Source organism: Pholis gunnellus, assembly GCF_910591455.1.
Source record: "Pholis gunnellus genome assembly, chromosome: 21".
Classification (NCBI taxonomy): Eukaryota; Metazoa; Chordata; class Actinopteri; order Perciformes; family Pholidae; genus Pholis; species Pholis gunnellus.
In genome coordinates, this window is record NC_136548.1 from 6,877,633 (window position 1) to 6,901,338 (window position 23,706).

At 45.7% G+C, this 23,706-nt stretch overlaps 1 protein-coding gene across 3 annotated transcripts; it reads left to right on the plus strand.

Annotated features, from left to right (window-relative positions):
- The first annotated feature begins 284 nt into the window (after window positions 1–284).
- Window positions 285–21,847, plus strand: mrtfba (myocardin related transcription factor Ba). Of its 3 annotated transcripts, none has more exons than XM_079182364.1 (18): window positions 285–414; window positions 4,754–4,841; window positions 7,052–7,294; window positions 10,411–10,482; window positions 11,159–11,224; window positions 11,406–11,461; window positions 11,544–11,619; window positions 11,816–12,001; window positions 12,159–12,331; window positions 12,468–12,611; window positions 12,711–12,958; window positions 13,443–13,614; window positions 14,270–15,283; window positions 15,436–15,558; window positions 16,030–16,179; window positions 16,282–16,416; window positions 16,539–16,599; window positions 16,762–21,847. In XM_079182364.1, the coding sequence occupies exons 3-18, from the start codon at window positions 7,141–7,143 to the stop codon at window positions 17,271–17,273; spliced, it is 3,342 nt and encodes a 1,113-aa protein (XP_079038490.1). In that variant the 5' UTR covers window positions 285–414; window positions 4,754–4,841; window positions 7,052–7,140; the 3' UTR covers window positions 17,274–21,847. The 3 variants fall into 3 exon arrangements, with proteins under 3 accessions (XP_079038490.1, XP_079038492.1, XP_079038491.1); XM_079182366.1 differs by having other exon boundaries at window positions 11,816–11,977; XM_079182365.1 differs by lacking the exon at window positions 4,754–4,841 and having other exon boundaries at window positions 287–414.
- The last annotated feature ends 1,859 nt before the right edge of the window (window positions 21,848–23,706 follow it).

Genomic DNA, 23,706 nt, shown 5'->3' on the forward strand with positions numbered 1-23,706 from the left:
GGCTGCGGACACACTTTATTTCATGCTCGGAGGTAAAGATGTCTGGTTGTATTATCCTGGTTGTGGACGTCCACCAGGTTCACGGCCGGAAGTTATGCAACACTAATGTTACCAAATCACAATGTGACAACAAAAAAACACGTGGATTTCAAATATAAATCCGTGGAGGTGTTGTATTGTACCGGCTCCACTTACCCCCCCACCCTTAAGGCTTCCTAAACCACAGCGTCATTACGTCACTCTGCATCCGAACCGAGACCAGTCGCAGCCATTTTACTCCGCGAAATAAACTTCAATCCCACAGCTAGGGGGGGAGAAAAACAACATACAGAAGATAATTCCGCTTGACGCCAATGGACATCTTATTGTGAACCAGAGCTCGGACAGGTTTGCGCTTCCAGTCTTCAAATTTCGGTAAGACCACAGTCCCCGCGCGAGGCTGTCTTGTTTTTAGCATGTTAGCCCGCGTTAGCGAGCTAAACCCGAGCTAACTAGCGAAACTGTGAAGAAGAAGAAGAGGTTGTTGTTGAGAAGTGTTCGCGGTATGCAGACTGAGACAGCGGACGAGGCTTTGGGAGACTATGCGGTAAAAACGTGGACGACTGTAACACACGTTGAGGTATGTTTAGTCCGAGGAATGATGTCCACGGAAGCGCATCATCGTCATCTATGATCGTTGGCGTTACTGTCCGCAACTCACTCACCTGTCAGATTTAAAGTAGCGCTAGCTAGCCCACGTTAGCTCATCCCACACCCACCCATCTCCTCCACTGCGATAACAGGAGCTGCGGTGGAGCCCACAGACATGTCACTCAATGATAACTTTAAAACGTGTTCTTGACGTTTGAACTAGCTAGTTGTCACGTTGTTATTAGTGAGTGCTGTGTTCGTGTGCTGCGTGTTTATTTCAGCCATTTGCTCTCTGGACGCTGCGGCATGGCAGACGGCGTAATTGTGAATCTGCAGCCGTATTACTCAGGAAACACTATCCACCACACGCGCGCGGTGTAATGAGGCTCCTCTGGCGTTCACTCAAACGCGATGATGTTCTCTTAATGCCTTCCTCGCGATTGAAGCGAGGGAAGTGAGGTAACTTTAGTGGCGCTGCAGCAAAACCGGTCGCGGTCTGTGTGAGTCACACAGACGGGATGTGGTGTCAGAGGCGGCCCCCAGTCTGTCAAAGTCTGTCACCGAAAAGTGTGAATTATTAGTATTAACTTAAACGCTGTGCTTATGGTTTGGATGGGAAAGTAATTAGCCCAACGTCCTCTCAGATTACTTCAGAGTGGAGTTTCCACGTCACAATGTGTGTTTGCATACCCCATTTGTGTCCACTCATTTTTTTAAATGGTGCAATATCTGACTCCCCCTTGCAGTGATTGTGGTAAATCAGACTGCACTGAGTTGCAGGAGTTGATAGCCCTGTCGTGCTCCTCGCACTCAGAACAACATGCCACCCGGGGCAGTTCATTGTGATTTGTTTATAGTCCTCCTACTTTACATTACCAGTCTGCATACTGCTGCACTCACTGGTGAGGTTTGGCTGTGTAGCTTCTTCTCTTAGCTGAGACTCTTCCCATGGTGTTTGGCTTCCAGCCATTGGTACTTTTGTACCGTTTCTTTTTAGAAGTTTTTTTTACTTCAGCTAAGTCCACAAAGGCAGGCAACTACACCACACACACGTGTGTGTGTGTGTGTCTGTGGGAACGGAGCAGAACAAGTGACTCTAGTGAAAGAGCCACAGTGATGACATCATTTCTGTCTTATCTCTGGATAAAAGAGGACATTTTTGTTGGAACCAGGCGTGGTCTATTTAAGGCCCAGGATACTGCAGACTGGAGTGGTTCTCATGCTCTGTGTGTGAATATGGTACAGCTAGTTGATCTTAGCAATGTTAATTATCCAAATATTATTTATTTGGATGTGAAACCCTTATTATACATCATAACGGACACAATGGATAAGATGATGTCATCCAGGACATACTGTAGAATAACACGTTTTTAGACTAAAGCTTTAAGATTGTCGGCCTATTTGTCTTTTACCAATGTGCTGCCTCAGGGTTTCATCACAACATGTTCTGTTTTTCCAGACTGTCAGTGGTGCGTTTGTTTTTTTAACAGAAACCAGACCTCATGACAGTTTATGATTTATTAGCTCTTAGACTGAAGCTGCAGTTTTCAGTTATCTCATGCTGTCACTCACAGTGTCACTTTGAGCTACATTCCTGCTAATTAACACACATTTGCCTCAAAATGAGACTTAAAGTAAGATTCTGACACATTCAGTGCATTTTCATTTGTCAAAACAAGTAATATATAGTCTGTTACTCTTCTTGTCTGGACCGCGGCCGCGACTTCAGGAAAGTTGTTCCCGGGCCCATCAGAAGGGTGCTCGCTGCACAGCCCTAGGCCTTGTGGGTACTTTATCACGTGACGGCCTGCTCGTGGTAAAGCTGACCCACTACGTAGTGTGCAGAGACGAAGTGGTGGCATCTCTGTGTTTGTTAATGAGATACATAGTTCCTATTTCCATTGATCAAAATGATTCATGGATTGTTTTGCTGAAAAGAGGATTGTAAAATAACAATACATTTTAAAATTTAAATTTACTTTACATTTGTAAAGACAGAAACAATAAAATTAGACGTTGAGTATTGTTTCACGTCCTGAATCCACACCCACATGTGAGGTTAAATGTTTTTCATTGAATCCTGTCTTAAGGCACTCAGGCAGATGTTTGCCCTGCAGTAGAAGGTCCATAAAGCCTTTCACCTGCACTGCACGTGTCTCAGCCAAGCCTTTTATATTGTTCCGAGAGAGAAAGAACAGCCTCGGGGGGGTAGACACACCCAGATACTGTCACTGCACTGCTGAAATGTTGACTCAAACGATGACCTAGTTGAACTCGTGAGTTTTCAGTTAATCACAGAATCCACCCTGGTTGATTTGGCACGCTCTGAGACGACAGCTCCACATTAAGCATCGGGAATGTGGAGGAATACCTTCAAACCGCCATCAAACTGAAGTCTGGGTAATGGCCGTGTTAACCAGAAAGTATTTTTTAGCTTTTCCAGTGAGAGCGCAGCGATAGGAAGATGGCTCGGTTGGACAGTTTGTCGCCTCTTTTGAATTTCCAGGCACTTACAGTCCACTTTTAGTCACTTTCAAAGTATTTGACCGATACGCCGACCGCCTCGCTAGCTCTTCAACTGCTGATTGAAGATTAACTTTTTGTTGCCTTTTGACAATCATTGTCCGTGTGGCGCTGACTCCCCATACCGGTGTTGCTTTGTACTAAATCCCATAAAAAGGGCGGCTCAGTTATGTCTACATGGATCACTTTCTTCCTTTGTCTGTCGTAATGACATGTTGAGGAGACCAGTTGTTGACAACACATTCAGCAAGAAAGCCGACTACGTGCTGGCAGGAAAGGGAGGCGTATGTTCGTAGGTGGTTGCACAGCCCAATGTTGATCATTTGCCAAAGTGTGAGGCCACGGCCATCACATCACCTGCGTCAGGTTTGAAATACCAAACGCACCCAGTGGCAGAAAACGACAGCACTGCCTCACCTAATGTAGTGCTGCGCTGACCTACGCAAACCCTCTACCGTCGAGCCCACATCTGACTCTAGTAGTGCGTTCACTGGTTTGTGTGTGTGTGTGTGTAGTGTATGTATTGCCCTTTGATGAAACACACGGTGCTTGTTGCCATTAAAAAGGAGCAGAGCAGCAGGCAGCGCCCGCCATCTGGAGCTGCTCTCTGATTCTGCTGCTTAAGCTCTTGCTGTTTATCCCACAGCGCCCTGTCAGCCGTGACAGTTGTTTGTTCCTTCGTCTCTCTTTTGCAGCCCACTTTCTCTCACCCGCTCACCCGCCATCGGTTCGATCAACACGTATACACGCAGCGTGTAGTGCTCTGACTGTTGGAATCTGTCGGACTTTTCCTGTCTATTATTCCCGCCAATTGAAATGAATTTACCGTCAAATCAATGGTTTGACTGATGTTGGTTTTTGTATTTGTCACTTAGTAATACACGCCTTTACGTCAATAAAAGATATGTGTCTTACTCGTCGAAAATACTGTATTTCTTGAGGAAATATTCCAAAGCAGTATCCGAAAATCATAACCCAAAAAAAACATTGCAAACCATATTTTTTTTACACATTATTTAAGATGCTGTGGACCGGGAAGAACCTTCATAAACAAACATAACTTACAGATGTCGGATATGTAGTGCAGGACCATTATCTGCCCTGAGTGTCAGTAAATTGACACATCAATACACGTAGTGTATTTATGTTAAACATGTCCTGAAAGCTTCTGTGTGCGCAGTTGGATTGATTTTTATTCCCAGAGTCTCCCTCTCTCTCACACTGCAGCGTGACGCTGCACTACAGCTCTTTGATCATCCGTACGAAGATGTTTTCATTGTCTCTGAATGGACCATCCACTTCCATTGTCATAGAGACCGCTGCAGGTTTTCCTAGCAACCCGTGAACGCACATTTTCCGACCTCGATGCGGCCTCGAGTGTTTCACTCAGGCATCTTTTAGTGGTACTTGTCATCGGTTTTATTCTCCACTTATCTTCAAGCACACTTATGCAAGCAGCGCTGGTGAAGACGTTACGGGACTGAACATGCATCTAGAGGTGAATCCTGCTGGCTCATCTCCCTGAGTAGCGTTTGTGATACTCATGTCTGCTCCGCTCTCTCTCTCTCTCTCTCTCTGTCTCTCTCTCTCCTACCAGGTTTGACTCCATGGCTTAGCGTGGCGCTCGACAGCAACTAGCCCGGAAGTCTCTTTCCTCTCTCCCTTGCTGTCCTCTGCCACTACAGGTAGGGCCTCGTCGACTGAAAGACTTATTATTCATTCATCAACAAGTAGTATACAATTGCCAGCCGAGCCTTCTTATAGTTGGGCCTCTCGCCCGTGTTCAGGCAAGCATGCAAATAAATTTGACCATGTTAAGGAGGCAGCGATGCACTCTGAAGTCTTTTTCTGTATTTGTATACTTTGCAAAGTCTTGAGTGAAACCCATATTGTCAAACTTCCTTTTCAAAATCTGTAAATGTGACTAAAGAAATCGAGTGCTATTTATCTTTCCAATCGCAGCTCTTCTTCTACTTCTTTGTTGGAGGAACTGAAGGGAAGGAGGGTTATTCTGCAGTGAAGAATGAAATCCAGTATCTGAATGGTTGATAAATGTCGTTGCTTAATGCTCTCCACTGAAAGACAACCTGAGAGAGAGATGACTGTTGACCAGAGTCCATGCGTGTAGACTCTCTTTAACGGCTTTGGCTTGGCCTAGAAAAGACGAAGCGAAAGGCCTCACAGCACAGGATGCCTCCTTTTGATCGTTATCTAAAGGAAGTGCATGCTGCAGAGCAGGTCACTGATGCGGTCACTGGAGATCTGTTACTGCAGAGAACATCAAGGCCTGAGTAATGTCTGTAGCTCAGTGTTTAAGTGGCACTTTGTCACCATTAAGGGGCCAGAAAGTGGCTGCGGGTCAGATGCTTAGCTTTAGGGTCATTTTGCAGCGGTCGCCAGATTCAACACGAACCAGTTCCAAGTAAATGTCAAAGTGAACCGGGTTTGACTCTCATGTCGGTACTCGACGTCTTGATCGGTTGGTCTGAATCCATGCTCCCGAAACGTCACAGATGTTACAGCAGGTTACAGTCACTACAAAGCACGACCAGAAAGTCCTGAAGACAGAAGCGTCGCATCTAAAACTGACTGTGAAATACTCCCTTCTAGTTACATTCATCTGGTGCGGTGTGTGTGCGAGTGTTTGTATTTCTGTCTGTGGACGGCGTCCCAACAGCACAAGAAGCAGTCACGGAACTCAACAGGTGTGTAGTTGAGGCATCACAATTTAACACTCCTGGCCCTATTTTGGCGTCGTGGCTGGTGCGACCCGTTGCAAGATGGTCTCTAGTTATAACAAGTTTAGAGTTTTATCCCCTTATTTGTGACATGTACGTTCGTGTATGGCTAAGCTAATTATTTATAGTTTCAAAATATAATTTGGATTGTCATTGGTTGTTTTGGTCGTTAAAATAAATAGGGAAAATTAGATTTTTTTTTTAAAGAAATGCCATACCAGTCTTCTTTTCACTTACTTAAGGGATTCTAGCAGCTTAATTAAGTTTTCTTTAAACATTTTCGACCCACTTTCTGTTCCCACAGAGATATTATTAACGTGTCATTGAGAACGACCATGTTTAGTGTAAACTGCAGTGATCACTAGTCAGAGAAAACCCATACAGATTACCGTCCAATCATTAAAAGCAGAACAGGCGATGACGAAACGTGGGCTTTAGGACGTGTTGTGTTTGGACACATGGCATGACCTCAGCAACCAGAATGGACAACATCCAGACGTGTTGAAACCAAGCGAGTCCAGTTCGGTCCGCAGTCTCCCTGGGCCGTCTAATGCCTTTCGGCACTTCGAGGACCCACGGGGAGAAATATCAGCAGCCATCGGAACAAAGTGGTTCCTCAGCCAAGAGCAACACATCAGGGTGGTTAGTAGAGAGTGCTGAGGTCCTGCGGGTGCTGCTGAAGAGCGATAAATAAGCACGCATGTCCAGACTGCGCAGCCTGTCGTCTGCTGCTTAAGAGGCTGTTGGGAAGCCATGGATACTAAACTGTTTGTTTTGCTCCCCGAAATGTTTCCGTTCCCCCCGTTTTGAAACGGCCACAGCGACGTCATATTCCAGATTATGTCTGAACAGAGAGAACATTCATCGACAAGCTGGCGTTGTTTCGCACGAGCAGCGGTTCGAATGCGATTATTCACTATAATGGCCGACCCAGCTCGTTTAATGAATATTTTGGGCTGTGACTGAGCTCTTCCAGATGGCCTAAATGAAATGCCACCCGTAGCATTTCACCAGTTGGGTGAAGTCGTCATACCAACAGGATGATGGTTATTATTCTGAATGACTGACGAGGAGCCCTCAAAATATCCTTGAGTGTAGTCGTCCTATATTTCCCTCAAACGCCTCACGCTCCCTTCTTGTTTCTTGTGTCCACGCAGGTAGCGGCGAAACCAAAGGGGGCCGTGACCCATCCCCCCCTCCCCCTCCCCTCCCTCCCCTTGTTGCTTGCCTCCCCTCCCGAGGCAACATGGAGCTCCAGGCGTCCTACGGGCTGCTGGGAGCAGAGGGGGATTGCGAGATGTCGAGTCTGCTGTTGCCCAGTCCTCAGAGCGAGGCGGTTACCCATGAGATGGAGGAGCTGTCGCTGCAGCCTCTGCCTCCCCTCAACGAACGCAAAAATGGTGAGGAAACGCTGCCGAACAAGCCCGTCACGGCACGCCGAGACAGGAGATGCATTAAACAGGCCACCACGGTGAAAGAGTGACCAAAAGAGAAAAAAAAGTATTGGGGGTTAAAAATGTCTCCCGAAACACATCCACTGAAATTCCACATACATCAAACTCGACAGCTAGTATACAATAACATTATGGTCCTTGCCTGTGTTGCAACTCCTCCTGCATGTATATATGTATATATACCCTCAATGCTTCTATGGCCTCCACACTATTAAAGCGTGCACACAGGCACGTGCTTCATAACTCCGCTATTAAGTTCAAAATGGGCCATAAAAGTGAGTGAAACTTCCATCAGCTTTTTCTTTTTTGGTGCAGTGCGCAACATTATGCCAACATCTTCATCACGCGAGCCAGCCAGCATGTTGGCTTCTCATTAAACTCACGGCGTTGGTGTTGTTCTGGCAGCCACGCGGCCCTGACTCAGACACTGATGGATGGATATGCGATTACCAGGCTTTAGGAGTGGATTCACTGCTGCCTTCGCCAGGTCCTAATCATGGCTTAAGACGGTTTAGGGAGATCAGTTCAGTGCAGTCACTGTGATATTGGTCACCATGCTTGTAAAAAAAAAAAATCCAGTTCGTCTGATACAGTCCACAAACGCAGAGTGTTCAGCCAGAGCTGTGAGATTAAACACTTTTTGGATAATTCTGGGATTTTCTGCTTTCGTGCACGGCTGCTGCTGCTGCTGCTGTCTGCACCAGAGCACAATAAAGATGACTCCACGGTGGAACATTTTTTTTTCTCTGTGGAATGTCAACAGTAGCAGCACCCACTCATCAGCTCGGCTTTTGTCATTTCCCTTCCAGTGGGAACACACAACTCATACTTTCCACACTCTGGGCCATCCCCAGCTCCCCCCCCCCCCCCCCCCCCCCCCCCCTCACATATTGGTTTTAACATGCAGGTGTTAATCTGTCCACCATCATGACAGGTCCGAGTGTCTAAGACCACTTCAGTTGTGTGCAGCTCAGAGAGTCTGGAGGGAGAGAGGAGAACTGCTCGGTCAGCAGTCTGGGACGTGAAGGCTCGGGGTCTGTTGTGACGGAGAGTCTGGCCAGAAAGAGATTAGCCTATTATGTGAAATCAATATTATTATTGACGACCGCAGAGCCTGCTAAGAGGATGAAGAAGTGCTAAAAAGTTAGTTCGGGTTTACTTCCCTAAGTAGAAGGCAAACTTCGCGAATGTTGTCTGTAATTAACTCTAGAGTTATTTGCGGCGAGATTTTAAATGAGACATGTTGTTGATGAAATCACAATTTTAAGCTTTAGTTGCTTTTTCTGACGTAAGCCTTCGACACACATGATGTGTTCATGGACTGTTGGAAACAATGATGACTGTTGAATGAGTGTATCCCGTCGTATGCCATCAGTGCTCCGGTAATGAAGAGGAAAGACGACAAATAAAGACAAAAATGTTGCCAAATTCCTGGGAGCTGCTACCGGCCTCAGCATGTACATGCGCTGCCGTTGCCTCTTGTTTCCGGTCTTTATGCTAAGCTAAGCTAGCTGGCTGCTCGCTCTTTCATATTGACCGGACAGATTTGAAAGTGGCGTCCATCTTCCTGTTTAATGCGCAACAAGAAAAGTGTATTTCCAAAAATGTCCAAACTATTCCTTAGTAATGCATCGTGTCATTTTTGGTTCTTTTTATACCACTTATTGTTTGCTTCCCACACGTCATCAGCTGTGTTTTGCCTGTGTGTCTTATTCATCTATTATATTAAACCCTTTTAAATCTACTTCACTTGTTAACTGCAGTGGAAACAGACACACGTCTCCATGCTAGCCTGTAGTTCCTCCATTGACCTGCTGACTACGTGCCTGTCACTGTGTGCATGAACAGCTCAGTCATGTCATCCGCCGCTCTCCTCCGTCTGCTTAGTTCACAGGTCAACATGTGCGCGTCAGGCTGAGCAGCGTTTCCCGGAGGAATTTAGGACAATGCCACTGACTGGAAGTCTATGTCACCTTAAGCAAACATGTCCCCTCTGCATATCTTTCTCCAAACTAGGCCGGTGCCGAGTGGCGATCAGATCGTACAGCAACAATTGAAGGGATGGTTTTTCCTTTGCCGATATTAAGGCGATTTTAACAAATTTTTACTATCAGAACTAAGACGTTATCAAAATAGTCTCTAGAATCTGCTCCGATGTTGAGCCAGAATAGATTTCTGTAATTGTTTAAACCTCGGCCCTAGTTGGGATTAAACCTCCAGTACGCCATGAATGCAAGCGGTTATGGCATATTGATGTGTGACAGTTTGGTCATAGCCACCAACGTGATGCAATCAGTGGTCAGTAGTGCACCCTGGGACGGTTGCACCCCGTTTGTGTTTCTCACCAAAGAGATGGGGGGGAGATTAAAACTGTGAAGTTGGATGGGCCATCTGTTTCCTGTTGGAGAGCTACTATTTCCCAGTAAGCTTTGACGCATCCCTTCATATGAATGGAGAAGTGTCTATACTCACAATTCATAATATGAATTGTGAGTATAGACACAAATTGAATATTATTCAATTTGTGCAAATCTACAACTCCTCCTACTTACTGTGACACATCCATATGTTGTAGGCTTTCTAACAAATTAACACTGAAGCTATAAAACGCTGTCCATCTTTTCAGCTTGAAGACAAAGTTGTTATTGTCCCTTTGTCTTTAGTCAGTGCTGACTCAGACTCTCGACTGTTCCTGTAAAGTTACAAGAAACCAGTGTAGACGTCACATCAGGCTGCGTTGGGATCGCCTACAGCCAGGAAATAAGCCGTCCCAAACTGGCCGAGCGAGAGAGGGGAGTAAGAGCAGGGTGGTGGGTGGTGGGTGGTGGGTGGTGGGAGGGGGAGGTGGCCCTGCAGTCGGGGAGGAGTGCAGGACGGGCCTAATGTTGCTTCTCTAATTCTAAGAAGCTGTGGATTCTCACCATTCATTCGGCTGATCGTGTTGCACCGCGGCTGAGAGATGATGCGTCTATAAGTTACATATTTTAGGCTTTAATACAAGATATACATAATAATACATGCAATGGCCTAATCACTCGGTTGTATTTTGGACTGCTCTATAGGCCAGGACTCTCAGACAATGGCCTATACGGAGGTAGAGAACCCCACTGACCGCTGCACTAGGTTCAGAGCAGGTGAGCACTCCTCTTCTTTTTTTGTTATTATGCTCATTTTTACACTCGAGTAGGGATGTGTTGTTGCAGGCTTGTCCAGGACTTCTGGAAGTTTTTGTGGGTTAATAAAACAAATGCCCACCTTTTTTAAACGGATGGAAATAAATGATAATAAAGTCTAATATTTTGGTGGTGGTCTTTGCTTCTTCTAATTGCCTTCCACCGTTGCTTTCCATCCTTAAACGGCTACTGAGGACTTGCACTAGGAAGCCCTCAGGAGTGAAGTTGTATAGAATCCCACAGGATAAGACTGAAGTCTCCTCTTCAGGCTTTTATTTTGAAATCCCAGAAATAGCTGGTATAGTTTTACCACCACACAACCATGCACTTATGGTTGTAACCGATGGATAACTTGCGTCCTGAATGCAAAATGTCTCCTATAGAATTGTGTTATTGCATGATGTCATGCTAATGACTAAAGAGCAGGATGTGAGTGATGTATGGGGGGGGGGGTTAAGTGTGTGGTTACCTTCTCAGCCTTCTCATTTTAGTTGTACACAATACCTCATTCTTCTGTCTGCTTTCACTCATTTTTCTTCTCGTGTGTTTTTTTACTTGTAGAACTTTATATTATATGTACTTTATATTACAATCAAAGTCACTCTGTTTATCTTTTCATAATATTTCTTGTTTGCAGTCCTGCAGTTGAGGCTTCAGCAGAGGCGAACCCGGGAGCAGCTGGTGGACCAGGGCATCATGCCACGTGAGTATCGGCAGCACTGCCGGTTGTCCATCACTCGCCGAAGAGCTGATGTAGTGCGTATGATAACAAACCGGGATCCCGACGGCGGAGATAATCAACATGTTTGCACTTTTTCTAGATCTTTCTGTTTTTAATATTGTGCTCGCGACTTTTGCATTTATGAAAATGAAATGTGTTGCAGCTCTGAAGAGCCCGGCAGCTTTCCACGGGCAGATTCGCAGCTTGGAGAGAGCCCGGGTACGTTGGAAAATAAACTCCTGGACTGTTGTGTGGCATGAAGATTTTGGACGATTAACTGACTGACTGTCTTTCTCTTTAGACTGAAAATTTCCTCAAGCACAAGATCCGCAGTCGACCTGAGAGAGCCGAGCTGGTCAGGATGCACATCCTGCAAGGTAATGCCGATTCTCTAGTTCTCACTACAAACACTTATTGTATTATCTAGTGTTCCATGTGGACTTTTTTTTTTTTTTTTTTAAGCTTAATAGAATTCCAGTTGGCATCAGACACGATGCTATTAACAAACAAATCTTTTTCTAGCCAGCGCCGCAAACCGACATTTTTTACGGCGGCATCTTTTCTGTTCCTCAGAGACCGGAGCAGAGCCCTCGTTACAGGCCACGCAGATGAGACTGAAGAGGGCGCGGCTGGCCGACAACCTGAACGAGAAGCTCGCCCAGAGGCCCGGTCCTCTGGAGCTGGTGGAGAAAAACATCCTGCCTGTGGACTCCAGTGTGAAACAGGCAATCATCGGTGAGACGCAGAGAAACAGTGATGGTAAAATAATTAATGTTATTTATTTTTTTAGAGCCTTGATGGAAGAAGTCATGGTTGATCAGCCGTGCAGGGAATTGGGAGAGAAATGATGATAAAAGTTGTGTATTACTTGCCCAGAGAGATGATTAAGTGCTGGACTTTGTTTGTTGTCCGTCAGTGGGTACGGTGAATTATCCGAAAGTGTTGGATGAGGACAGCTGCGATGCCCTGTCCCCAGAGCACCAGGCCAGCCAGGAGCCTCAGAGTTGTGTCCCCTCTCCCGCGGAGATCAAAGTGCCAGAGACGCCGTCTCTAGTCCCAGCACCACCGGTACCCAACACCCCGCTGCAGGTCAGATACAGGACTAGTAAAACAAGTGTTTGTGTGTGTGCCTGCTCTAATAGCTCCAGGTCTTTATACCTTCAAACTTCATAACGGTGTTTATTAGATGTTCAGCGTTCGGTGTCTTTCCGTCATGTTTCTTCAGACCTTCCCAGTCGCTACTCAAGCAACAACAGACTTTGTGAAAGTGATCTCTGCGATTGAACAGCCTGCCATCCGCCCAGCTGTCCCTCCGGCACAGCCAGTCATCCCAGCTGCTACCTTAAAACCAGGCCCAACTCTGGTGAAAGTAAGAGCTTTTCGTTTCTAAATGTAATATATTTCTGTAATATTTGAATATTGCTGGGCAGAATGGTACATTTTCTTTTTGTTTTTCCTCCCACAACAGCAAAGTCAGCAGAAGTCTCCCTCGGAGAAGAGCCGCAGTAAGAAAGGCAAGGAGCCCAAGTCCAGAGTGAAGAAGCTCAAGTACCACCAGTATGTTCCCCCCGACCAGAAGCTGGAGGCCAGCGAAGCACCCATGGACTCCTCTTATGCCCGACTGCTGCAGCAACAGCAGCTGTTCCTCCAGCTGCAGATCCTTAGCCAGCAACAGCAGCATTACAACTACCAGACTATATTACCGGCACCACTCAAGTACGTACATAAAACATTAGAACTTTGTAATTGTATTGTTTTTAGTTCGGTTTTGGCTCGTCTCCATAGCGCCGTAGTCGAGTACTGTTGCTTTCAGTGACGCCGAGAGCCATTAGCTAGTTTCCAATAACAACTCTGCATCTAATCATATTAATAACTACCAAGATGTTGCTTCACCAGCTGCTGTTTTCACAAATGTCCCACAGCCGCCAATGAACTGTGGTTTGGTTGACTGGCTTTGTTAGTGAGGCACAGGATGGATGTTCTGTTCACACTGGGAACAGACTTCCTCTCTCTCCTTCCTGCCCTTTTCTGTCTCTTCTGTGAGCTCTCCATTAATACTCCTTTGTCCTTCTTCCCCCTTTCTCCCACCTCCCCTTCCTCTTTTCTGTTTCTCATTCACGTGAAACGTACGCAAGCACTGTAAATGATTTTGGGATACAACAATGACCTCGTGTTTTTGTGTCTTGATTTCTCACTAAAGGCCTGTAGCTGAGGGTCAGAGCGGCAGCGCCGGGAGCCTTCCAACCTCCATTATGGTGTCTTTGCCCACTGCACCTCCACCTCCCCCCGTAACTCCAGCTCCGGCTCGTCCAAACAACTCGCTCTCGAACCGCAAGCCGGGAGTCTTGCCTGCCAATCTGGAGGAGATGAAGGTATTTGGAAACCCACTGGTACCCGCATTCCCCCCTCACCCGTGTAGCTTGTAAAAGCAGAGCCCAGCAGCTTTGAAATTATAGTTATGATTGTGGCCTAAAGGTAGAAATTTCCCTATTTTAGGCCGACTCAGCTGTTGAAATTGATGTGTCGAGATATCACACAGCCAGGAGCAGCAACAATCTGATCACCTCTCATAAGATCTAACGAGGTTTTGTTTGAGAAAAGATAACCTGAGGGCACAGACTTAATATTGTTCAACTTCAAATCTCTTTTTCTCAAAGTTGCATTGGTTTAACAAAAATATTCAAATTCAGGGGAAAGCAGGAGAAGCAGCTCGTCCTGCTCTGTCCAAAGGTAGTTAAGTCCGCCTCACATCACCTCTAAGCTCACTGATAAACACATTGATTATACAGGCAGATACAGTATCTTGCTGTTTAATACGTGCTAAAAGTGTAAAAGTTGTATTTCTTTGCCGAGATCAGTGACTTCTTGGAGTCTTGTTGGCTTGTTGGTCAACTGATGTTAACTTTGGACGAAGCGAGGCCGTCTGTTTCTCCCTGCCTCCAGTGTTCGTGCTAAGCTAATCGGCATCAGCTGCACTCCTCCTCTAGCTCCAGTCTAAAATTGTCTTATGTGATCATATTTGTCTAGGTGGCTGAACTAAAGCTGGAGCTAAAGCTGCGTGGCCTCCCTGTGTCGGGAACAAAGACCGACCTGATGGAAAGACTGAAGCCTTTCCAGGACAACCACTGCACCTCGGCTCCTGCCACCGTTCCCGTCCCTGCCATCTCCTCCATGTCCATGGAGGTCACCACCAGCAGCCCCGCCATAGTCCTTCCAGTCCAGCAGGGGGCTCCAGAGAACATGCACCCGACTCCGCCGGTCTCGCCCATTCCCACTGATCGCTCGACCCTCCAGCAGGATCTCGGCATGTCTGAGGCTCTTTCTGAAGCACAAATGGTGAGCTCTGGCTGGCCCGGTCCACAGTCCTCACCTCTCTCGTCTTTTCAAGTCCCGGAGGAAAAGGACAGGCGGCTCCATGAAAAGGAGCAGCAGATAGTGGAGTTGATGAAGAAGCTGGAGCAGGAGCAGAGGTTGGTCGAGGCGCTGAAGATGCAGCTGGAGGTGGAGAAGAGAGGCCAGGGTGGCTGCGCCGCTGACTCGGTATCTCCAAAACTCAACTCTGTACCTGCCATGAACCCTGTTCCTACTGTCCGGAGCTCAAACGTGGTGAAAATGGAGGGCACAGTCCTGTCGAACTGTTCATCCACTGCCGGTACAATCCCCAGCTCTATCCTGGGCTGCCAGACTTTCTCCCCCCGGCCAACAGTAGTCAAGTTGGAGGATGTGACCGTTTCTTCTGGCAAGCCTCGCCAGCTCCAGACCCAAACCCAGATCATCACCCAGATCCAGCCCCAAGCGATCAACGGCCCTCGCCTCCTCTCCCAGTCACAGAGAAGTCCCAAACTCCAGACCCAGCCCCAGCCTGCCGCCCCGAGCCTGCAGCAGTTCTTCATCAGCCACCCAGGCGGGGTGTCCCAGGTGCTGGGTCAGCCCCAGACCTTGTTAACCACCACAGGCCAAGCTGGGAGGATCCTCCTCCCAGTCTCGCTACCCAACAGCGCGACAGCAATCCAGCTGCCAAACACCAATGTCAGCCTGCAGGTACGGTTGCTAAAAAAAAAGTAGAGTGACCTCACGTGTTGTGGTGTCTGTTAGAGAAGCGGTAGAGCTTGCTTACCTGCTTTAGGGGCTTACTAATGAGAAAACCGGATGTATAGACAATATGTTCTTACACCCTTTTCTCCTTATCTCAGCCTGTTCTTCAGGCCACAGTGTCAAATCCAGGCCTGGTCCAGGCCTCAGTTCCTCAGCGGCAAACCACTAAGAGGGAGAAGGCGCCTAACCAGCAGTTAACCAACCACACCCCGCTGCTGCAGGTCAGACACTCCACACAGTTAGTTGCATTTCTCTGAGAAGTTGTGCTGAGTGACTTTATCTAACGTGTCTTCTTGCCTCGCCTAAAACAACAATGCTTATCCGTCGCTGTCCTACGACAGTGATGAGTAATGATGGTAGCTGGAGAAGTACGGCTGTCAAATTGTCATTACAACTACCCAGAGACTATGGCGATGTCTTTGAAATTGTTTACATGTATCCGTAATGTATGCAGACCTTATGATCTGTGTTTACCTTATTTAAGAATATTTCATTGTTTTTCTCAAAAAAAATGTTCCTTTTATCCAATTAATTTAAGCATATTTAATGACTATTTGCATAATATTGTGACTTATCGTCTCATGCCTATAGTGGGAGCTACGCAGGTGTCTGCCCCCTCGTCCCGTTTGCTGTGTTTCCAGTTCCTTCTTTAAAACAACACTGATGTTAGAATCCGTCTTGTGTGTCGACAGACTCTGACTATGTGCAATAACACGACTGGTTTGGAGAGCCAGACTAGGCCTGAGATGAATCCACAGTGTTTCCTGAGAAGTAGCCCAGAGAACCGGGTCTCTCCACGAGCTTCACCCAACCATCACACCTCCAACGGACCCCTCAATAAGGTATCGGCGCTTATATATTCCTATCCTATATTAATTAAGCTACCCTCAAGAAGAGATTTTCCCACGGTTTCACAGTTCTTAATTCTGTATTTTTCTCTCCAGTCTTCTTCTCCCCAGCCCACCTTCATCCTGCAGCCCACCTCTCTTGTTCCTCAGCCTCCCAAGATACGAGAGCCTCCCCGCTACGAGGAGGCCATCAAACAGAGCCGCAACCTGCACGTCAACAACGTTTCACAGGTTTAGAGACGCACCAGCCCAAACAAACGCACCGCTAGGCACCACCGTGTCCTTCAGAATACTTCCTGTTTTCTTGTTTTGAGCCGCCTTCAGTCTCGTAACCTTGTCGACTGTCTTTTCAGGTTCCCACAGCAACCAGCCAGCAAATGGATGACTTGTTCGACATCCTCATACAGAGTGGAGGTAAAGACACCGGCGGCGCGCCCCCACGACATTCTGTTTAGTACGAGCATGTTGACAACATTCTCGTCTCGGGCAAATGACGAAGAAACTGCTTTGTAGGCAGCTACATTTTCAGGGGTTGAACCCTCATAATAATCCATGTTTTTAATCCTCCTCCTCCAGAAATCACTCCATTTATCCAGCAGGACCCTCACGGTTCTCACAATAAGACCCTCCCAGTCACGGCAAACATCTCAACCCTGCCGGTCAACACAGCTCTCTCCAGGCCGCCTGCACAGATCCAGCTGGCTCCCCCGCCCACCCTGAGCCCCCTCATCGGCCTCGGCCTGCCCAGCCTCTCCTCGCTGGCCACGGACAATCAGCTGGAGGCCTTTCTGGAGCGCACCCTGGCTGACACGTCACCGGCGTCAGACCCGCGCACACGGGGCCTGATGGAGGAGCTGCAGGCCCAGCTGATGGAGCAGCAACCCTACTCGCCCATGGACACGTCCGACTTGTCCTTCTGCGATTCTTCCTCGCCGTCCTCGCTCAACATGGGCCTGTCCGACCCAGGCCTGGACAATATGGAGTGGCTGGACCTCACCATGCCGCCAGGTCCTGCTGGGTCACTCACACCTCTGGGAATGCCAGCAGACTTCCTGGATGCACAAGACCTGCAGCTGCACTGGGACTGACGGAGGGGCGGATGACAAAAAGAGGAAGAGAGCAGCTGAGCCAGGAGGGATGGATGGATGGATGGATGAAGACAAGAGGAGAGAGATCGACAAGGTTGAGTTTCCACATTTTGAATACGGAGAAAACGTGGCATTTTGTGCCAAACCATCTGTAATATTCCCACTATACTACAGTGAAAATGCTGTACAGGCACTGAGTCAAGTTGAACTACAAGCAGGAGTTTGCACAGCTTTAAAAGAGGGCCTCAAATGGCTGAACAGCCAGAATAACATCATCACTAAGACGAGATCCCCCATCATATGAAGGGATTTTAAAAAGACTTTTACAGGGTCAGAGGTCACGATCACTTAAAGAGACGGAGCCAAATGATTTCTGGTAGCACGGACTGTTTGTAAATACTCTTTAAACCACACTAAAAGAACGTAACAATCTACACACTAGCCTGAATAGCTTTGACTGGTTGTCTTTCAGTGTGACCACTGCATCTGTTTTACTGTGTAAGCACAGTAGCTAAAGGATAGAGGTGGTGTGTGTGTTCCTCTGGAGCATATGAAAGCTGGTCATTACGACACAATAAATGTGTCGCTCTAAATGACAGCTCACAGACTACAGATGTAATCTAGTAATAAAAAAAAATGGAATTTATATTCTCAATAAGAATTTCTATGAGGCTTGGCCTGGGACGTCCTGGTGTCGGTGCAGCCTCAGCTACCGACCTCTCCCCCCTGAACCAGGTCTGAGGTGCTGGACAGTCAAGTCCGTTTGTTCCCTTTATGATCGGAGGTTTTAAAGGGATTCCCAACTGAGAGGAGGTCAAGCCTCTGTTCACACTGGTCCAGTCTACCACATACTGTGCATCACGTGTACGCTGACTAATCTGACGTGTTGTGTCGGATGTTTTCCCTTCTGACCTTTTCACGGTCAAGCTGACGAACCAATGACTAGAGAACAAAAGACTCGACTTCAGTCGGATGGCGAGAGGAGGAAGCTCCTCCGTCTATGTGAGAGCTATGCACGTGAGGGGCGGAGAGATCCGTCGATGCGCCTCATTCACCTCGGGAACAAGGGAATATGCAAACTTTGCATATCCGCGGTGATCATCACTATGACCGTGAGCAACATCCAAGGTCGCCGGGGCCAATTGCTCCAGAGATACTGCAGTTGTCGTCCAAGTATCTTACTTTGAATGTAATTTAGACAAAACGGGACTTCGCTCACAGAGTCGGCAGCTTTTTTTCTCTTCTGATAGTAAACTGACATGAAGCGGGGGGGAAAGGGAACAAATGTCGGTTTATAAGACATGCAGACGCATATCCAGACTAGTTGTGAACTGCAAGTTGTATCAAGGAGTGAAGATGTCGCTGGAGGAGATGAGCTTTATATCGAGCTGTCCTACTGTATCCTGGCACTTTGTGTGTGTGTGTGTGTGTCTGTGTGCACGTGGAACATGATTGCATCACTAGCCCACAAATGTGCTGGTTAACATTTCCCTGTGGCCGATAGGTTAATCTGCTTTAACAGCTCACTGATTGAGTGACCAACCATCATTTGGATGAACCAGAATACTCTAACGTAGAGCTGCACCAAGTAGTTTCAAGCTTCACTCATAACGTTGACGTCCAGATTCTAAATCAACATGTTAGTGCGGCACATGTTTTCTTTTTATTCATGTTTTATTTCTGCACAGCTGATATTGTTAGTATTACTGTGTGTGGAATTAGATTCCACTGGTGGCTACATAGGATTGTTTCAGACCCGTGTGATCCAAACAGCATCGTTGAGTCAGAAAATCCTTTATTGAACATGAAACATTTATTGAAATATTAAAGATATTTTGCTGAAATCCATATTTGTTGGCGTTGCGCCTTTCAAAATCTCACAGCACCTTAATTCAGACATTTATATAACCACAATAACAATGTTTATTTAACAATATGAGACATTTAAAGCTACGTTCCAAAACCTCAACAGAAGCTTAAAATAAAGAAAAAGACCTTCAGTACCGCCCCATTCTAAAGTAACATGTGACGGAGGAAATAGTCTCTCGTGATGCATCAGTTACTGACCAAGTGGGTGTGTGAGAGAAACAAGCGTGTGTGTGTGTGCGTGCGTGTGTGTCGATTTGTCTTCCCGTCTTCTGCATGTACACCTGTGACTCTGTGTGCATGATTGTATTCATGTTAAAATCACGGGCCGTCTCGAGCTCTTTCTCACCCGTTGCCCGCGAGTTGTCTGAAAAAGAAGTTCTAATATCTATGAAATCAAATCATTCGGTTGACATGTTTAAAACCAAACTCTTCAAAAAGGCTCCTGATGACTGTTTCCTGTTTTAATCTGTGTTGCTCACTTAGTGTCCTACAGTCAAAAAAAACCCACCGGCACCTTTTGAGGTGTGATGCACAGTGAAGAGGGCTGAGCTACTTTTAAAGCTGTCATAAATTCTAAATCATCGTTTTAAACAGATTGCATCATATCCCACTAGTTAGATATTATTTTGGGTTTGATGCGGTCTCACTGAATGGCACTTTGAAATACGATAGCTTTTTTTAAAAATTGTCTTTTTTTCACATCCAGTTTAATCACTTCAGCGATGCAGTTTGACTTAAATATGTCATTACGTCCATGGGCACTAGAGGGCGCTGCCTCTCCTCTGTTGGGGCTTTTTTTTTAGCACGAAAACATTTAAAGATGAGATGACCTCATCCTCGTGCTCATTCCTGGTTGGTGCACCTTTGGTTCAGTGGGGGGTGCTGGGACCCTGAGTATCGCTAGATTCATATGTTTCCTATAAGATGACGAGTTAAACTGTTTTTTTTTCCTTCAGTCAGCTTTAAGGCTGAGAAATTTAATATTGTGTTGCCAAAAAAGGGCAGTGGAACATATTCTCACGTTTTGTTATTTTCTCACGCTTTTTGTATTTTTCACTTCTTTTGCAGGGTGAAAATTTAAAGAAAAATCATTTAATCTTGCTTTCACGCCGATTTGTAAAATCTGTAAGAGGATTCCACGTGTATATTTCAGGTTTGCAGAGTCGTTCCATTACTTCCTGTTCATATCAGACATGCACAAACGTCTTGTCTGCACACGTATGTGATCCACACTCGATGTGACGCCACTTACCGCTTTTGCTGACTGGCCAGACCGGGACCCGCTTAAAGTAAATTACTGGCTGCTTCTCCCTTCTGATATACGATCACGTAGACACGGTCGCCCGCACGTTGCGGAAACTCTCGCTGCCCGACCGACGCTAACCTTCACCATTCACGGTCAACGCCTAACAATCATCTTGAGGGAGTTTCACAACTTGTAGGTTCTAGACAAGACCCGTGATGTACATAAAACTTTGACTACAGAGTAATACAGTTTAAAAGCACTTAATATCCGAGTGGTTTGTTTGAGTAACCCCAATAAAGTTGGAGGTTTGTGGTCAATCTGAGGAACCCTTAAGCTTCCTGTCAGCTTCTCCACTTTTGTTCTCCGCGTCCCAATTCACCTGCAGAGTTCATCATCATCATGGAAACATTTGTCGGTCGCGACGCTGAACTTAAGAGCAGACAAGACGTTTGATTACAGTCGATGTATTTCGGGGACATTTACATCCGTCATCGTAGCCGAGTCTCCTCTCCGTCGCCACCGCCCCCATGCTATGCCTCTTGTTGTTTGTATGCCATATGTTTTGCACATTGTGTACATATTTATATAGATGTAATGCATATTTTTCTACATGTGTAACATCCATGGGGTCTCTATAATGTAAATACTCAAAAAGATGTATATAAGTACTGTATGCCTTTTCTGTGTCAATAAAATTGGTGTACTGTGAACACTCCTGCAGACGTTGATTACAGAATAACCGACATTTCTTAGAACATTATCTCAAAGAATATTTAAAGCAGTTGGCGAGAGTAGAGAAACATTAGCATACAGGAAGGCACAACATTTAAATAGTGTTGCTGCTGGCCGTGTATGTAAACCATTGTTTTTCAGACTTTGCGTTTCACAGGCCCGTATTTGCATCTGTTCAGCAAAGTATTTCCATTTTCCTCTTGAGATAACAGAAGTTCATGAAGGTCATTAGATTGTTGACAGAACAGCCAGGGATCCATTTGTTTGGAGTTATTAGTATCTGTCGCGTTAAGCTAGTCTAGACATTATTTAAGTTTGTATTTGCTTTAAGTAGGTCCATGTTGTGGGGATATTCTGGTTGGCAAACTGAAGCACGACTTTCACAGTGTGAACTTACAGTCAGAACAGCTGGTTTGTCCTGAAAGATAAAAGGTATTCAGGGGGATCAATTGGCAGAAATGTAAAATATTATGAATAAGTGTGGCTCACGGGAGAAGTTGCAATCTGCAACACTAGATCTACACAATCTACACACTAGATCTTTTAAGTTATCTCAGCCTTTGTGCTGATTGTACCAGCGGTGTAGTCGACTCCAGCTACATAGCCGAGATCAGCTGTTGAGTCAAATGGCTGAAGCCGAGTCCCAGACAGCTCCAAGACCGCGGCAAGGGGTCGCTCAAGATCGTACTGTACATATCGCACCAAGGCTGGTAGTATAGTTACCGCCATGTCAAAATGGCTGGTATTTGTGTATGTTTGCCCGACACTCGGGACACTGGTGGTGGACGTCTCTCAGGTGGCTCATGCAGAAAGGGATGAAACAGCAGCCTGCAACACACCTGTGGAAGGAAGGAAGGAAGAGAGCAAGGATGCAAATGTGTCAAACTCCCCAACAACATTTGTTTTAAACTGTAAATCCCTTTGGACATCTACTGACATTACAGACTCAGTGTCAGTTGGACAGCAATAACCATCTACAGTTAGCTAATATTAACTGCTGTCAGCTACTGGCCATACCAGACTAAGTATGGCTGTAGAAGTACTACCGTCAGACAGAAGCAGTCTAGCGGTGTACAGCGCACAGACGACAGACTATTGCCAAGAAAGCGAATAAGTGTTTTTTTTACAAAACGCTAAAACATTTCATTAAGACTAGTGTTACCACTGCAGTCTGGCAAGGTGAAGTTCTCTACAGCCAGTCAGGTTCAAAGAGACATACCCCGTCAAGATGCACAAGAAGCAAATCGTCCACGAAGAACTGCCCACTCTGCTGCGGGTTTCTGTGAAGACGACCGCTTCACAGGATGGACACTTGGTGAGCGCTGGTGTTTGTCCGAGTAAGTCCACTTGAGAGACAGAGAACAACCGTTACCGGCCTGATGGATACTCTGATGTAGACAACTGTATGACTGCTGAGGCATAATCACAATAAACTGTGGGGGGTACAGTCTTATGGCATACTTTACTATGGACTTTTATGGCATTGTATATACTTTTCAATCGTATTCTATACCGTGACATTTCAAGAGATTTAGTTGGGCATACTATACTGGGATTGTTATATATAGTATGTTGAACAATTCCATAGTATGGTATGTCGAAAAATGTAAAAAATATGTCATTGTCAAATATGTCAAAGAAACTAAAATAAAAGTCATACATACATATATATATATAAAAAAAAAAGTCATAGTACAGTATGTCGAAATATTTATTTTTGTATATTATGTCGGAAAAAGTAAAAAAACAGTCAGTGTGTCAAAAAAGGGAAAAAGTCACAGTACAGTATGTTGAAAAAAGTTTTAAAAAGTCATCGTATAGTATGCCGAAAAAAGAAATAAATATTTCATGGTAAAATATGTCAAAAAAAGTCATATTATAATATGTCGAAAAATATAATATAATAGTATGTCAACGTTTTTTGAGTTGTTGCGTAAATCTTCTTCAGGGTTCCATAACCATGAAATGTTACGTTTTCCTTTAGAAATGTGAGCTACAGATGTCTGTCTGTGCTCAGCATCTCACGGCCACGTTAGCTGGCCCTGTCCTCCTGAACAGCGTCAGTTTGAGGCTGATGTGCCCCTCACGCTGTACCCAGTTACAAGCCTGCGCATAACTCTGTGAAACCCTTATAGTATAGTACGTCATGGGTTAGTACGTCATAAAATGTCATAAAAGTAGAATAGTATGTCATAAAAAAATGTAATTAAGACTATCATAGTATAATATGTCAAAAAATGGTACAGTAAGTCATAAAGAGCCATTAAGAATTCATACTATACCATAAAAAGTATAGTATAGTACATTATCCCATCAAAATGTCATACTAGGGAATGTTATAAAATGTCATAATATAGCATTTCATAAAGAATGTCACAGTAGCCTAGTATTCCATAAGAATATCATTTAAAAAAAAAAGTCATAAAAAAAGTCGTGGTAAAATATAATATGTCATCCCCTACCCCAAAGTTGAATAGCTGATTACTGCATTGACTGCACGCGTCATGTGTGTGTACATGCGTGTAACTTACCTTCAATCATTGAGCCGGTTGGTGTGTTTGCTGTATCTGCAGGACTCATTTTCTC

Coding starts and splice junctions, on each gene's coding strand:
- mrtfba (XM_079182364.1), top strand. CDS start 7,141: ATGGAGCTCCAGGCGTCCTACGGGCTGCTGGGAGCAGAGGGGGATTGC. Junction 11,620..11,815: donor CAGGATGCACATCCTGCAAG/GTAATGCCGATT, acceptor TCTGTTCCTCAG/AGACCGGAGCAGAGCCCTCG. Junction 12,612..12,710: donor CAGGCCCAACTCTGGTGAAA/GTAAGAGCTTTT, acceptor CTCCCACAACAG/CAAAGTCAGCAGAAGTCTCC.